General features: G+C 41.6%; 1 protein-coding gene across 1 annotated transcript; it reads left to right on the forward strand.

The window, feature by feature from the left end:
* The first annotated feature begins 1238 nt into the window (after nucleotides 1-1238).
* On the forward strand, nucleotides 1239-16182 carry LOC111967575 (very long chain fatty acid elongase 6). The gene is made up of 4 exons (XM_023992699.2): nucleotides 1239-1457; nucleotides 12559-12690; nucleotides 13553-13704; nucleotides 15112-16182. Exons 1-4 carry the CDS (start codon nucleotides 1375-1377, stop codon nucleotides 15561-15563), a joined length of 819 nt encoding a protein of 272 aa, XP_023848467.1. The 5' UTR covers nucleotides 1239-1374; the 3' UTR covers nucleotides 15564-16182.
* Nucleotides 16183-16391: the final 209 nt, after the last annotated feature.

A 16391-nucleotide genomic window follows, 5' to 3' on the forward strand; every position in this document is an offset into this window, starting at 1 on the left:
AGCTACACTTCAAGAAAGAAAATCAAGAGTGAGTATCAATGTATTACAATAGGAACTGATAATATATAGATAGGCCTATTTCCAGGCTAAGGTTCAACCCAGTCCGGCCAAAGAATCATGCCCACTTATTGGCAAGATAATAGCTGCCAGGGTACACTCTGATTAGGCTGCTCTCCGGTGATCTGCCAACTCTTGTCTTGGGAAACATCACACTTTGATTGCAAGAGTTCAGATAAGTTCAGCCCACTGCGAACATACGCAGGTGCAAACTGATGGAGCAATGCATAATGATACTCCAGCAACCTTCTGTCTTCTTTCCACAGCCTACCACCCTGCTAGTCGGACATAACTCTAACTAATGTAGCGAATTTAGGGGACATCCGGGAGCAGAATAGAACCAGAAATGTACAATCACTTATGAAGCAAGTGTTAAAATGCCATGTATGAAATTATCTACAAGGGTGTAACGACTTGGGAATCCATGCAGGAGTTCCTTATTCAGGTTTGGCCCTCAAGGCAGAGTTACATCTCTAAGGTGGAATGAGACTATACCACTTAGGATGGCATGATATGCATGTGCTCGTTAAGTGGTATAGTCTCATCCACACTCTGCCTTGGTGACCAAACCTGAATACGGAATTCCTGCATGGACTGGTGAAGTCGTTACATCCCTATGGAGCATTCCATACAGGGCAGTATAACACTGGCATTATAAGTTGCAAACCTTGCAGAAATACAGAACTCTTGCGTGGATTCTGATGTCGTTTACACCCCTGTGGAGCATTTCGTTTAAGGTATTATAACATCCACATTTACGGCCAGGCTTTATAATACCTTATGAAGCAAACTGTTATAATTTACTAGCAATAATGCTCTTTGGATGTTGTAATGTATGTTTATATGCAGTGTTATTAGCACCTGTTATGCATGGCTTATAAGGCATTAGGAATGTGCTCTAATGCAGCATGAAGAGGGTTTGCATATGAAGTGTTACCAAATGTTGATGCACTATTAGAAGGAAAGGAAACTTGGATTCATGTGAAGACTTATTTTTTGCTGCACATTTCCCAATAGGCTGTAGTAAGCATGTGCAGTCTCAGTGACCACACAGGCCTTACAGTGATGATCTACTGTAGTTGGAGTAGATAAACTTCCAACGGGCTTTAGGACCTTGAATCCAACTCCTTGGTGGAGAGGGCGTATGCCGGCTCTAGGTGGAAGGCATGTAGCCGGACATTCTCATTTAGTTGGGAGTTTCTGGCTGTGGCAAGAGCAATGCGAGAAAAGGGGTGTTGCTGAGATAGAGAGAATTCAGTTAAATATAACACATAGAATATAAATTTGTCTCCGTTTATAGGAAAGCTCACAGAGAACATGTCGGTGTTGGCTCTGCAAGAGTACGAATTTGAGAAACAGTTCAACGAGGACGAAGCCATACGATGGATGCAAGAAAACTGGTAGGCTATGTGAAATATCATATTGATGTTGGAATGATTGTTGGTGTATATGTAGCGTAATGTCCTCATCATCTTATAAATAGAAACAGGAATTTCATTAATAAGAATAAAATAGCCTATGTTTCTGGATGCTGCTAACTTCAAGTTTGCAAATAGTTTATGGTCTGCTTATAGGCTATCCTATAATAAAAGCTCCTATGAAGTTAGAGTATCGTCCGCACACAGTAGTTTACCATATTCACAGCATTGTTATGATGCATGTATGCCTGCTTTGCATTAGTTACAATGAATCAAGGAAGGGTCCCTTGGTGTCAGTGAACTGACTGATCATAGCATCTTCTGATGTGACTTTTAGTGATTTGTCAGTGAAGAGAAGTTTATTTTAGGCTTTTAGGCATCTTACATTCACTGCTGCCCCATAGCTCGTGTGACAACTGGCAGGCTRTGAATGAAAGAAACTTGACATTGGTAGGCGGGGTGCTGACAGAGGTAGACTGTTAGTTTATTACTATTATATCTAGCCTACCGTAGCCTGTAAGAGGTTACCACTCATGCTTTGGTTTAGCCGACTAAACTCAGCGCCACAATTTATGATGGAGTTGAGCGTTTTATTCAAAACTTTTCAGCACCCAAAGAATAGCGCGCAATTACACAGAACAACGTTGTGTGTAATTGCGGGCTGGTCTTTGGGTGCTGAAATCAGTCGTGTTTTATGTTGTTTAACTCCACCGTAAATCGTGGAGTTGAGTTTAATGGGCTAGCATTGGTTATAAATTGACTTTCAAACAGATGCTCCAAGTATTTATACCTTTTGAAAAACCTTCAATAGACAGGGAGAAATCAAAGTTGTAACGCAGCAACAGCAGCAAACTACACTAATGCCACGTGCTGGTGTATGGGTAGGCTACAAAACTATAAAGTAGCTAAAATAAGTGTGGTAATTTGTTATAGTAGAAACATTTATGTTGCTATAAAACACTTAATTTAAAATGGAAATGTTCCTGGGTGAGTCCAAATGTGATCCTTGTCAGAATCAAGCGTGTGGAAACATTGTACAGGAGCTGTCCATGAGTTGGTACTACCAACTGACCAATAGTGGAAACATTGTGCAGGAGCTGTCCATGAGTTGGTACTACCAACTGACCAATAGAATGATGTCTGCTGACAGAGTGCTAGCCAATCACATCACAGCTGATCTGTGCCGACTCTTCTGGGAAGCGTTTGCAGCAGGGATGTCTGCTCTGGCAAGACCATGTTGCATGGTTCTGAGAGGAAATAATCATTCATGAGTGGTTAGTCATATTCACCCAAAATAAAATTAAATAGAAAGAGGCTTACAATAGGTGTATGAACATGAAACATGGTTTGAGAGAGATTTTCGAGCAGGAAAAGTAGTTGTAAATATTTGCAGCCCTTCAACATAAACTCCTAGAGAGGAAAATAAGCATTTCATGTTAACCAACCTGTTTCTTTCTCTGCCATACAGATACAATAACAATGCATTGCTTCATGTGTGATAGATTTTTTTGGCACATTTGWACTGCCTTCAATCTTTGGGGCCCTATTCAATCAAACCAAATACCTTAATGACACGTTCTGATCCATGTTCTCGCCAAAACAACACTTTCAAACTCTGTGGCACTGTAATTGAAATGTGTTCTCACTATGTGGGAAAAACCCCTTCTCTCTCATCACATTTCTTGAATGGCCTACGGTATGTTGAGGCCTACCAAACACCAATGGGAACGATGAAATGTTTAATGGTAGGCTGCTAGGCTGCTGTAGTAGCTGTCTATTGACAACGGTGTGATGAAATGGTTGCAGGGATGGACTCTGTAGCAGCCAGTACTAACATAGACTTATGGAAAGTGCACCTGAGTCCAGCGAGAACAAAACCCCTGGGGAGAGCGAGGACAGATGATAAGCTCTTTTGTGAACAACTGCGAACAATCAAGCTTGTAACAAGGGTTGTTCTCTGCTGCCTCTCGGCTACTGGGGTGCTCAATTATACAAACAGGAGAGAAGGGTAATGGTTGACTCAGCATTTCTAGAAATGGCGTCTGGCCAATCCAGGCTTGCATCACTGCAACGGCTTCAGGGCCAGTGTGCTTAACTTGAAAATCAGCATATAGCTACCCTCACTTAATGGCTAAGTAAGCTGCCCCTGGTGTCATATTTTGCTTGCATAATTGTTTCTCAGGAATATATAGACATTTGATTGGAATAAGAAAACTTTTCTCTTGCAGTGAGCCAACAAAGTGTCACTGTGACATTTAGATGATGACATTAAACAGATCATCGTTCAATTGCAATAGGATAAGCATAATTGTAAACATGAGTGTACGGCTCTGTGCCAGCAAGTGTCCAAACAACAACCTTACAGATCAGCTCGCAGCTGGCTATCTGCCTGCAATTAAGATTAAGGCTGGTCTCAATGTCCACCACACTGTGGCTGCCTGCCACTGAAATACACATATATTCAATTTACCTGCTGAGTCATTCTCACTGAATTTCCCACAGACGTCCCAAATGCTCAGCGTCAGTGATGGTCGCTTAATTTGCATAGGATATTCAGTCGTTGAAACCCTCAATGGGCTTCCAAGMAATTGGATACCATCCTCTTGGGTGACTGCATGTCATTGTAGAATCAGTTGTTTTGTGTAATTCTGAAGGAAGTGTGGTGGGATGATGGGATACCCATGTTTTAGCTTGTCGCGTGGACATAGAGTATTTATTGTGCTCTTTGTTCAAATATCGCATGGTTCTGTCAGAGCATTATGGTGATAGATGTGTTGCTCTGATTAAAATTCAGTTGAGGTTTAAATGTGCAAGACAAATGGTATTGTCTGTATGCTGTACTATTGAGGATGTGCCCATTCATGAAAACAGACCTGTAGGTCTTAGGAAGATTACTGTTCCTCCTGCAGTCTCATGTTACTCGTGTTACCGATCCAGTCCGACTTGTCTGCTTATTCAATCTTTGTTCAGCCGCCAAGAACATTTGTAGCCTTTTGTCATGTATTCCTAGACCTCTAATCACTGGGTGAAGAATTCACTCCCAATGGGTTCATTAGAAAGGGACCCCTACCTCCTAGGAACTCCTATAMACGTGAAGGGATTGGGAACTGTAGGTGTAAGCAATATGCGTCAACTTGGATTCTGATAGGCTGGATGKAATTTGCATCATATTGCTTATCTGTCCAATTGTTTCAGATCTACAGGAGTTCCTAGAGGGAGCAGGCAATGCCGCCATTTGAAATTCAGCCGAAGTCTTTGGTCCTCAGTTATCCAGTATAATCTTGCCATCACATTCCAATTTCTTGAGGAACCTCCCAGCTAGYGCATTCAGTTYCTTGGAAGTTGTGGGAACATGTGTTTTTGTTTTCACATTTGTTGTGGGAGCAAAGCCATACGTTTACTGACCGGTAAAAGTGAACGTAAAACTGAACAGATGTGAAAATGTTGCCTGTTCTGGGAATGTACATTTTTAGGTTGCAGGGAGGTTCTGAGAACATTTTACTCTGGTTCCCTGAAAGTGTTCCTGGGAGGTTTTATTAACGCTCTGAGATCGGAAATTATAGGTTATTTTAAGGTTATTAAATAACATTCTGAGAACATTCTCTAAACGTTGTGATCGTTTTGTTATGGTTATTATTTAAAGTTTTCTTAACCCTGTAAGAACTACATTTAAATGYTATTTGCTATCTTATTTGGGATTCACTTTTCTGAACTCCAAGCACAGATACAGTAGGACAACATGGACATGAACTTGTTTTAAAAAATGCATTAGGCATTAGTAATGAAAACATATATATACTAATGCCTAATGCATTTTTTAATAACAAAGTCATGTCCATGTTGTCCTACTGTATCTGTGCTTGGAGTTCAGAAAAGTTAATCCCAAATAAGATAGCAAATAACATTTAAATGGAGTATTTTGTGACTCGGCATCAGTGAGATTTAAATGTATGATCTTCTGTTCTCTACCCCGGGAATTAGTCCATTGCAACTCCAGGATGGAACTGGCATGTCATGTTTTTTTACGCATACAAAGTTGTTCATTTTAGTCTATTCAAACAGGCCCTATTTCAAAAGAAACAAGCACTCATTAAGGCCAGGTGTGGCCAATAGGTGGGCRTGGCCAACACACCTAGAGCGAGTTTGGTTGACGCTGAGAACGGAATGTACTATATGTTTTCAAACAACATTCTTAGAAACATGTTCTGAACGTTGCTAACTTTTCCTTATGATTTTTATGGAATGTTTTCTTCATGTCCTGAGAACGGAATGTGAAGCTTATTGATGTTAATGTGTAGATTTAACATTTTTAGAACATTCTCAGAATATTCCCAGGAACGGACATAAAAGAGAAACCATATATTCTCTGAATGTTCTAAGAACTGTGCTTCAGACAGATTTTTTTTTTTTTATATTCCCAGAATGTAAAAATATGACATTATTTAGAACCACATTGGAACTTGTATGGAATGTTCTGTGGAAGTACTGAAATTCCCACAGAAGAACATTGTTTCTTGACGTTCTCGGAACAATTTGAGAACATTACTTTAAATAGAATGCTATGCTGAAGTACTGAAATCCCAACAGAAAATCATTGTTTCTTGACTTTCTTAGAACGATTTGAGAACATTCTCAATGTCAAACCAGTTGGAGAACGTTCCTAGAACGTTCCTATAACATTTTTGTGAAGTTCCTTAAATGTGCTGAGAATGTTCCAAAGCTATGCAACTATCCTGCACCATTCCCAGAAAGTTGTGGGAAGGTTGTATGCAAAATAACTACAGGACTACCACACTCTCACCAAGCTCTAACATATGGTTTTCAGAACGTTCTGTGCTAATTCGGCTTCCTCTCCTCTCGGTAGCTAATACTACATCATCACTGATTGTGACTCTCTGACAAAGGTTAACATTTTCCTTTCTCTAAGGTTAGGCCAGCTAGCGGTCTCCAATGAGTTATGGTATCGACTCCTGGGAGTAATGTTTTGCATGCTGCTTTTCCCAGAGGGACAGGCTGCAAAGATTATGATTGCTGCTGACTGCATCGACCCAGAGGACACCCCTGGCTTGACATTGATTCACCCAGCAGCTCATCTGAATTGGGGAGACAGAGATGAAGATATTGTGTGAACGTTTCTCAAGAGAAAAACCCTCTCTCAAATTTGACTCTGCTATCTCGTCACAGTCTCAGCTGAGAGTTAAGATGCAGTAATTCCATCATCAAGTCAATTTCACCAAACAGCTTTTGCAGAGGCATAGCCATTTTCATCCCAACAGTGTGTCACATTAAATGTGTTTTTGCATTTGTGCAAGTGGCCATGAGGTGCAATGTACATCTAATTTGCACCACTTACCATGCATCCTTCTATTCCCTAGTGATCTACATTTGGCACAATGGCAATAGGTCTCATTCAAACCTTTGCAAAGCAAAATGGGAATAGGTCTAATTCAAACCTTTGCAGAGCTTTCATTCTCTTCCTACTATAAATAAACCAGCCACTCACCATTACACTTTAATCCCTTAACAAGCTGAAACTATTTTCTGCCTGAGCCAAACAACATAATTTGCCTTGTTGTACAATTATTATCAGCTCAACTGAAATAGGCAGTGAAACTAACAGTGTAAATGTTAAAGTGGCAATATGTAACCTTTAGGGGCAACCTGACCAAATTCACATAGAATTGTTAGTTATAGATCTATCATTCTACTTGAATGCAAGTCTAAGAATCGGTAGATCTGTTCTATGTGTGCTATTTCTATGCTTCCCATTCTTAAGTTTTGTTTTTGCAGCTTTTACCTTCGGTTTTGTGCAGAGGACAAGAGAGAGACAGTTTGCGCTGTTCTGTGAAGGGAGTAGTACACAGCGTTGTACGAGATCTTCAGTTTCTTGCCAATTTCTCACGTGGAATAGCCTTCATTTCTCAGAACAAAGGCGTTAGACTGACGGGTTTCAGAAGAAAGGCTTTGTTTCTGGCCATTTTGAGCCTGTAATCGAACACTGAAATGCTGATGCTCCAGATACACAACTCGTCTAAAGAAGGCCAGTTTTATTGCTTCTTTTATCAGAACAACAGTTTTCAGCTGTGCTAACATAATTGCAGAAGGGTTTTCTAATGATCAATTAGCCTTTTTAAAATGAGAAACTTGGATTAGCTAACACAACGTGCCATTGGAACACAGGAGTGATGGTTGCTGATAATGGGCCTCTGTATGTCTATGTAGATATTCCATAAAAAATAAGCCGTTTCCAGCTACACCAGTCATTTACAACATTAACATTGTCTACACTGTATTTCTGATCAATTTGATGTTATTTTATTGGACAAAAAATGTGCTTTTCTTTAAAAAACAAGGACATTTCTAAGTGACCCCAAACTTTTGAACGGTAGTATATATTATGTATTTCACAGCAGTTTAGGTAGAGAATCATTGTACCATCTTATTTTGCCACAGAAACTGAAATTAGGCGAACTATTCGAGTTTCAGCAACTGGGAAACAGCGGAGCGATTTCGGCGTAGTGCAACTTTAAATAATCATCATTCTTCTTCCCATTTTCATGAAATACACTGCCGTATACATAAAGTAACACTTTTTAGTGTTAGGTTTTGTATAATCTCGTCCAACAGATGGCTCTCTCTCTCTGTCAACCTGTCTGGTTTCCCAACGCCACAGAATGGAACTTGAAATGGAGTCTATGGCAGGAACGGCAACAACTGGATGATCTCTCAGTCTATCAACCTTTAGAACCTTTAGAACCTTTAGAACCTTCCCCCTACTTTGTGGACTTTAAAGCACAAGCAGTGCAAATGATTTGAGCAAGGAAGTGAGTTCGGGAAAATCTGAAAGTACGCATCTTAGAATTAGTTTTCACATACAATATCAACATTATATGCCTGAACTCAGAATCAATTGGTCTCACCCAAAATAATATGGCTAATGTCATCTAATTTCATAATCTAATACAACTGTCGGAGGCTCGCTCCCTCTTGGTTTCCACTAGCTTCCATAGCCACAAATTTAAAACRGGTTAATTTAAGCTACATTTAGTTTTAAGCATCAGGTTAGTAGTGTGGTTAAGGTTAGGTTTAAAATCAGATTTTAAGAAGAGAAATTGTAGAAATAGGCAGGGTTTATGACTTTGTGTCTGTGTTGATTAGTGACGACTCTCTCCCGCCTCGATTTAGAGCCACACCTCATAGTCGTGTGATTTTCTCAGAATACAAATGGATTAGCATGTCACTCAGTAAATCCACACCCACAAAGTTCCAAACAGTCCCACACTGTTACCAGACTCTATGGGCCAGAAATTCGAGCCTGGGGACAAGGTTCGGTTTTGTTCGATGCAAGAAACACTGTATGTTCCGATCCAAGCCTATAGTACTCCAAGCCTATAGTGTTACGTAAGGGGAGAAATCTCCTGCTCCAGCTAATACAGATCCAAGTTACACATCAGGTTAGCCAGCAGCTTTGACCAACACAGCTAGGGGGAGGGGAAGTGCCACTTATTGTGAACTGCTTGGAAGGTGTGTGCAGATCTAGCCAGCAAAATTGAAAGACTCCTTTTATATTACAGAAATTGAGCCAAATAGTTCCTGCCATTGTGCAGTATCTTGCTCAGGTGTGATTTATGCCTTCAGTTAAGATTTGTTGAGAAATCTGTTCACACTTTCCCTAGTCGCTCGCTCTGAAAAAGGCCTCTTATACTGTTTAAATATTCGCAGAGCAAGATAATTATTGCACCGATTTTTCAATAAAGCCCCAAACCAGTGGACATATTCTTCCACGAGTAAATGCACAGAGTTGCAGTATGTGGTTGGGGTTATGATCCAGTATTGTGCGATCCTACATTATGATTAAAACCAGGTTCAGTCATTAGTTCTAATATGACCTAGATATTAAAAGTCATCAACGTTTTATTAATATATTTATATATAGTTCACGCTGTAACTGCCAGTTAGACTTACAGGTTATGTCGTTGTTTTGTGTTTGAATTGTTTACGTGTCTGCTGTGCGGGGAAATGATAAGAGAAGCGGAACNTTATGATTAAAACCAGGTTCAGTCATTAGTTCTAATATGACCTAGATATTAAAAGTCATCAACGTTTTATTAATATATTTATATATAGTTCACGCCACTTGCTAGCTCTGTTTGACAGGATGACCTGATGCATGACGCAGACATACGACGGAATGCGATCCCCGCCACTGCTTTGCTCGCTCTATCAGAAATGCATTAGATCAGCGCCTAATGTTTTCTTTGCTCCAGCAGTGGCTTTGATACACAGACTCGGCTACCGCCCAGCAAGTCTCACCCAGCGATAAGGGAATGCATGGGAGCTGGCTGGCTCTCCACGGACGCTGATGATGACTGGCAAAAAAGAGGAGCTCTGTTGGATAGTTCTCAGGGGTGTGAGAGGTGCAATATACTGATGAAGAAAAATGTCTACCACTGGTTGAGTTGTCAACTAACAGAAATTCAATGTGAAATCAACAAAACATTTCACAATGTCATTGGATTTAAGTTAAAAGTTGAATGGAAAAAAAATAAAAAATCCTTACGTTGATGACTTCAAAAAAATCGGATCAGTTTTCCACGTCGATTCAGCTTCATTACGTAACGTTTACATTTTTCAAATGATGTGGATACAACGTTGATTCAACCAGTTTTTGCCCAGTGGGTTGTGCCATCGCTATTATTCAGGAACAGCATTTATGGTGTACATTTTCCTGTAATTTGGGGTTTCCAAATAGCATTGCATTTACATTTAAGCAGACACTTTTTTGTTGTTTTACAAACAGAGTTCTCATCTAAATATATCCTGTCTCATGTCGCTTTGTGGTTCAATATTGTCAGAAAGGAGTAGAGTACAAATAAATCAGTCATTTAGAAATGAGTCCAGTGTCAAGAAAGTCTAATTTTTGGGAATTGTTTGAAGTGCAGTGTATAAATCTTGTTTCAGGTGAAGATGGATTAATACACCTTCTCTGATGTTGTCATTCAGAGATGATTGCATATCCCCCGACTATAACCCTGACAGAGCTGCTCTGTTCTAATTTGCTTAGAGGCACAGATCTAGGATCAGCTTACACTCCCCCAATCATAACCTTAACCATGATGAAAATGCTAAACTGACCAGTGATAAGCATCTAGAGGAATCTTCAATGTGACCGAGGTATAGAGAGGCAGCAAGAGACACATTCAGCCCTAATGGAAGCTCTGACTCGAATGCTCTTGCCACTTGCCGCTACTACGAGTCATGGAGGCATGATGTGAATTCACACTGACATCTCAAATTAATTTCCATTCCTGGAGGCATAGCTTGGCCACAGCTGACCTGATCAAGCAAGGAGAGAGACAGCCCTTGAACGCATTTGTAGACTTTGACCATGCCTCAGGTTTTCTCTGATCTTTGTGGGTTTTTCCCAATAGCAATACCTCCTCTCATGTTATTGTATCTCATTCAGACCGTACTCTGTAGGGCTTTTCACACTACTGAGACAAACCGAGCTGAACCAAACCAAGCTGTACTGAGCTGACCTGGTTACCTGGTTTCTAGGAACTGTGCTGAAAAGGACAATGTGACAAGGAAATAACCGAACCAGCAGAGTTTGGTTTGGGTTTGGTGCGATAGTGTGAAAAGGGTATTTGGTCCTCTACTTCCTAGTATCCACATCTCTGAAGCTTCGTACTGTTATGAGGAATCACACTGAAGGCCATTTATCCTTGTGACCTTTAACCTTTTTTTTTAGTCTGAAGACAGTGTGTGAGGAATGTGGGGATTGTTGCTCATCTCGAATTCGCTCTGCCTCGCTAAGTAGGGTGCTTACTCTGAGTCGCTCCGTTCTTCACCCTTGTTTATTTACACCGAAAACAACGAGGACATTCTGCGCTCACTGTGTGAAAGCAGATTCTTTGGACTTCAACTGCACTGCTCTGTCCTTTGTTCAATCAGTTATCAAGCCTGTAAGCTTTCATTTTTTTGCATTTTGCACAAAGAGTGACATGTCGTCAGTAACCGTAATGTCCTTTCAGGATATTGTTTGGTGTAAGATTGTTCAGAAGTGTTACAGTGATTCTGTCAGTATTACATTATTCACATGGTCAACACAGGCTAGTTGGGGAGTGTCCCATATAGGAAGTTAGAATCTATTACATCTCTATAACGTTAGATTTACTTTGTTTACAGAGCCTTTTTTTTGTCGGTCAGGAAACAGTTCTTCCTTCACTTCAAAGCAAATGGATCTATCCATAAATGTATATAGCTAGTGCCCAAAGGTAAACTTCCCATCTACTTCCTAAATGTACATCTGGTTCATGGAAAGAGGATGTTTGTGGTTATRTGGGGGGGGGGGGGGAGTGCATTGACCAGAAAGGGGGCATATGATCCCTATAATGCTTCTGGGAATTGGTTCTGGAAACTTGTGTTTTAAGGATGGGCAGAGCAAAGAAGGTGGTGCGAGTGGACTTTTTAGGTCATATCTCTCCTGCATTGAATTGACAACTCCAAAAACAACTCCAATCTGGCCTGGAGGATGGTACATAGGCCGAGAGGCGACGCCCTTGCTGTCATAGTTAGACAACTCAAGCATAATGACAAGCCACATTTTCTTCCTCAATCTAACTTTGATCGTAATTTCCCTAAATGAGCTTTCTCCTTTTTCCTCTCTTCGACCATTTTTCACAGGGAAGCTACGCAAAATAGTGCACTTATCTCCTGGTTCTTGTAGACCTAGTCAGCTGAAAAGGGCAATACATAGTGCTGTTGTCACCATACGAAGCTGATGGTGCAGAATGGAGAAGGGGAGTTATTGCCATTTACGTTTTGCAAGGTCTAGGGTTTTCCCCCAAAATCTCATCAAATCACATTTTATTTGTCACATTCGCCGAATGCAACGGGTGTRGGCCTTACCGTGAAATGCTTACTTTACAAGCCCTTAACCAACAATGCAGTTCAAGACATAGAGTTAAGAAAATATTTACTAAATAAACGAAAGTAAAACATTTTTATCATAAAGTACTACTGCATATTTTACTCCCTCTGTTCCGAATGCGTAATGTTCACAAAATTCCACCCTTCACAGGAAGAAGTCATTCCTCTTCTCAGCCCTCTACGCTGCCTTCATACTAGGCGGTCGCCGTGTGATGAAACGAAGGGAGAAGTTTGAGCTGAGGAAACCGTTGGTGCTGTGGTCCCTCACTCTCGCAGTGTTCAGGTAAGAGGCAGCAGATATTTTCAACACCGGTCCAGTTTGTTATGGGCTTTCGGGGTTTTGCTCGATTTCAATTTCGAGGTTGGCTCTGTTTGGGCGTGGCTTGCCATAATTTGAATTGTCCTCATTGGTCAGGATGTGTTGCACCTGTCGCCTCATTAGTCAGTCGGTAGTTTCACCTGTGCTTGCAGAGCGGCTGGCGGAGTTCTCAACTTGGCATGAGAGATGTCGGAAGAGCGACACCACTGTTTAGCTCTTCCTCTTTCAGTTTTTATCTCACGTCTCCCCTCTTTGGTTTGCCCCACATTTATTTGCACTCCTTCACCGAAGTTGTTGTGGGTTTTCTTTTCCATTAGTTTGTCTGATGTCAGGCAAATCTAGTGGACGTCCATGGTGAGTGTTTGTTAAGACCCTACTTGAGTTGGCTTGGCAAGCACCCAGTCAGTAAAAGTAACCCTATGGATGCCTTTTAGAACCCATTTTAAAACCCCAGCTGTTTCSTTCTGGTTGTCAGTTGGCCATTTGTTAGTGCCCTATTTCTGTTGAGTGACGATTTTTGGTTTCTTATTGGGGAACGTTAACACAACCAATGCACATGCTGTAAGCATGTTGTATAGCATTAAATAGCTATATATAACTATCAGGTCAATTATAAAAGTATGTTCCCGGATAGTTTTGAGTAAAGAACTCACTGTGTAGAAGTCCTCCTGCTGCAAATGTTCACCTGTGTGCATAGGCAGTAGTTGTGTAAACAACGATGCTGTACAAACTTTGCTGTGGCAGGAGTGACCGTATTCCAGGGTTCTTGGGCTTGACTTAGTGTATTCTGCTAACTGTTTTCTCTGTCTGTCTCTCTCTTGTCCAGTATATTTGGTGCTGTCCGCACTGGGAGCTACATGACATACATTCTGATGACTAAAGGGCTCAAGCAGTCAGTGTGTGATCAGAGCTTCTACAACGGGCCGGTCAGCAAGTTCTGGGCCTACGCCTTTGTGCTCAGTAAAGCACCAGAATTGGGTAAGATGACTGACTTYTACTACTAGTATACTACTACTACCATTATCTGAAATAAAGTGTTTTACATGTGAATGCCTTTTTGTGTCTATTGTGGTTTATGAGACTTTGTGGTATTGAACATATGAAAATATGTTAATCATTTACATGAAATATCTCTGCCCCCATGTGGCTGAAATAACCCACCCGAGGATCGGCACACGGATCTGTAGGCATGGAAATGCTGCCATGTCACACACAGTAGCACAAGAAACAAATGACGTCTTCAAATATCTTTTCTGTCCTCAATGCCCTCAGCGACACGCGTGCCCTCTCACCCCAACGGGTGCAAGTTTGGATGACCTTTCGCTCGTCCCCAAAGTCTGTCTGGGAATTCATTTTCTTCCTGTGTAGCCCTTTTTGTATTTGCCCAGTCCTGCGGTCACTGGGGCTCCACACCCTGTCAGCTCTGAGTACGAGCCCATAGCAGGAGCTCCCTCTCAGGGGCACATGGAGGGGGATAGAAGCCCCTACCCTTAACTTGGCTCTAGCGCTTTGGTTGGGTGGAGCCAAAACTGCTGGCCCGTGACCAACACATTGAGGCCTGCAAATGAAACATAGCAGCCACTTAGCCAAAGCACTGCTTGCTGTCACAGAGGCATATGGGAGGCAGAGAGAGAGAGAGCAGAGAGAGAGAGCAGCGAGAGAGCAGAGAGAGAGATGCTGTACAAACACACACTCTCTCACACACACAGACGGGGCCACAGAGCTAACTCTGAATCCTCTGGTACTTTTCCACTTTCAAGCAGTGGGTTCACCAATTAGTCAGGTATGGTGGGCCCCGTTTTGCAGAGCAAAGTTTAATTTTCTTCCCCAAACCTTTAAAACCGAGACACCCTAGAGACTGCTCTGTTCGCAGACATTGTTATTATATGTTGACGTGAAAGTACACCGACAGCGTAAAGATTCTGAGTGAACCCACAGTGCATTTCATCTGTGATTAAATTCGGACCTAGATGTATTAAACATGACCAGAGATACAGCATCCACTTATAAAGACAAATAGAAAGCCAAGTTGTAGAGCACAGTACAGATTTATTTGGGTCCTCACTTCGTCTTATCGCGCTTAAATGTTGTCATCGTGATCTTACAACATTGATTTGCCAAGAACATGGTGTAAGAAGATAACAACGAAGTAGAACTCAATGCTAGTAATAAGTGTTCCCTGAAATGGAAGGTCTGAGCTTTTGTTCCCTTCAATTTGTAACTGTGAAATGTCCCATTTCCTTCCCCTTTTCTAACTCTTTCTCTCGCTCAATGTCTCTGTCTCTCACATTTTGTATACTTTCTCTGTCTTCCCTCTATTCCATCTCTCTCTCTCTCTCTCTCTCTCTCTCTCTCTCTCTCTCTCTCACCACACCCACCACGCAGGTGACACCCTGTTCATCGTGCTGCGGAAGCAGAAGCTCATCTTCCTCCACTGGTACCATCACATGACTGTTCTGCTGTACTCCTGGTACTCCTACAAGGACATGGTGGCCGGCGGCGGCTGGTTCATGACCATGAACTACGTGGTCCACGCCGTCATGTACTCCTACTACGCCCTGAGAGCGGTCGGCTTCAAGGTCTCAAGGAAATTCGCCATGTTCATCACGCTCACGCAGATCACCCAGATGCTGGTGGGTTGCGTGGTGAACTACCTGGTGTACTCGTGGATGCAGCAGGGCCAGGAGTGCCCGTCGCACATGCAGAACATTGTGTGGTCCTCGCTCATGTACCTCAGCTACTTTGTGCTCTTCTGCCAGTTCTTCCACGAGGCCTACATTGACAAGACCAAGAAGGCCACAGCTAAAGCAGAAGCCGCCGCAAGGAAGACCCAGTAGACGCGTTTGGGGGGAAAAGAAAGGAAGAAAAGGATGTACACGAGACGCGGTAAACAATGACTGGGGAGATGGGGAGATTTATCCAGGAATGGATGGAGAGATGCATGGGTGATGGATAGATAGATGGGTGGGTGGAGGAATGAAAGTGGGAGGGTAGGCTGGGGTTGTGTGGAACATGCAGGAACAAAAGGCGGGCTGCTGTCTGTTGGTGCTTTAGAATACTACTAACGTGCAAATGTCAAATCCTTACCTACCAAAGCACCAAAGCACTACCTACCAAGGCGACAAACAGTCAGTACGTCCTTCACCTGATGTTTCTTTGGCTCCCACTTGATTCTCCATATTTATTATAAAAATATAAAATAATATCAAAGGGACAGTTACATTTATACCAGATAAAGGAAATGCATCTACTTGAAAGGTGTTACTTGATAAATAGGAAGTGTATTGGTACTTATGAAGAATGAGGTGGCTTCAAATTACGATTGAAACCATCTAGGTGTTTTTTTGTCAATGTCTTTTCTTCATCATTCTTTGTTTTTCTGTTTTGCTATGTCGAATTGTTTTAGACACTGGGTGTGTGTGAGAGGTAGACTTTTGTATGACGGCTGATGTATGTTCAGTGGATGACTTGTACCGATGGAGTGAACGACACTGTAACTTCTGTATCCATCTTTGCAACACAACATTTTCTCAGGTCTTAGGTTTCTCTCTAATTCTTTCATAAAATATGCATTTCATCTTGATAAAGATCTTGATAAAGATCAGATATGGGCTTAAAGATGCTAAAAGGCATCCAAGGGGAAGGCTGCTTAATTAGATACAAAC

The sequence above is a fragment of the Salvelinus sp. IW2-2015 genome, linkage group LG8 (genome assembly GCF_002910315.2).
Source record: "Salvelinus sp. IW2-2015 linkage group LG8, ASM291031v2, whole genome shotgun sequence".
NCBI classification, from domain to species: Eukaryota; Metazoa; Chordata; class Actinopteri; order Salmoniformes; family Salmonidae; genus Salvelinus; species Salvelinus sp. IW2-2015.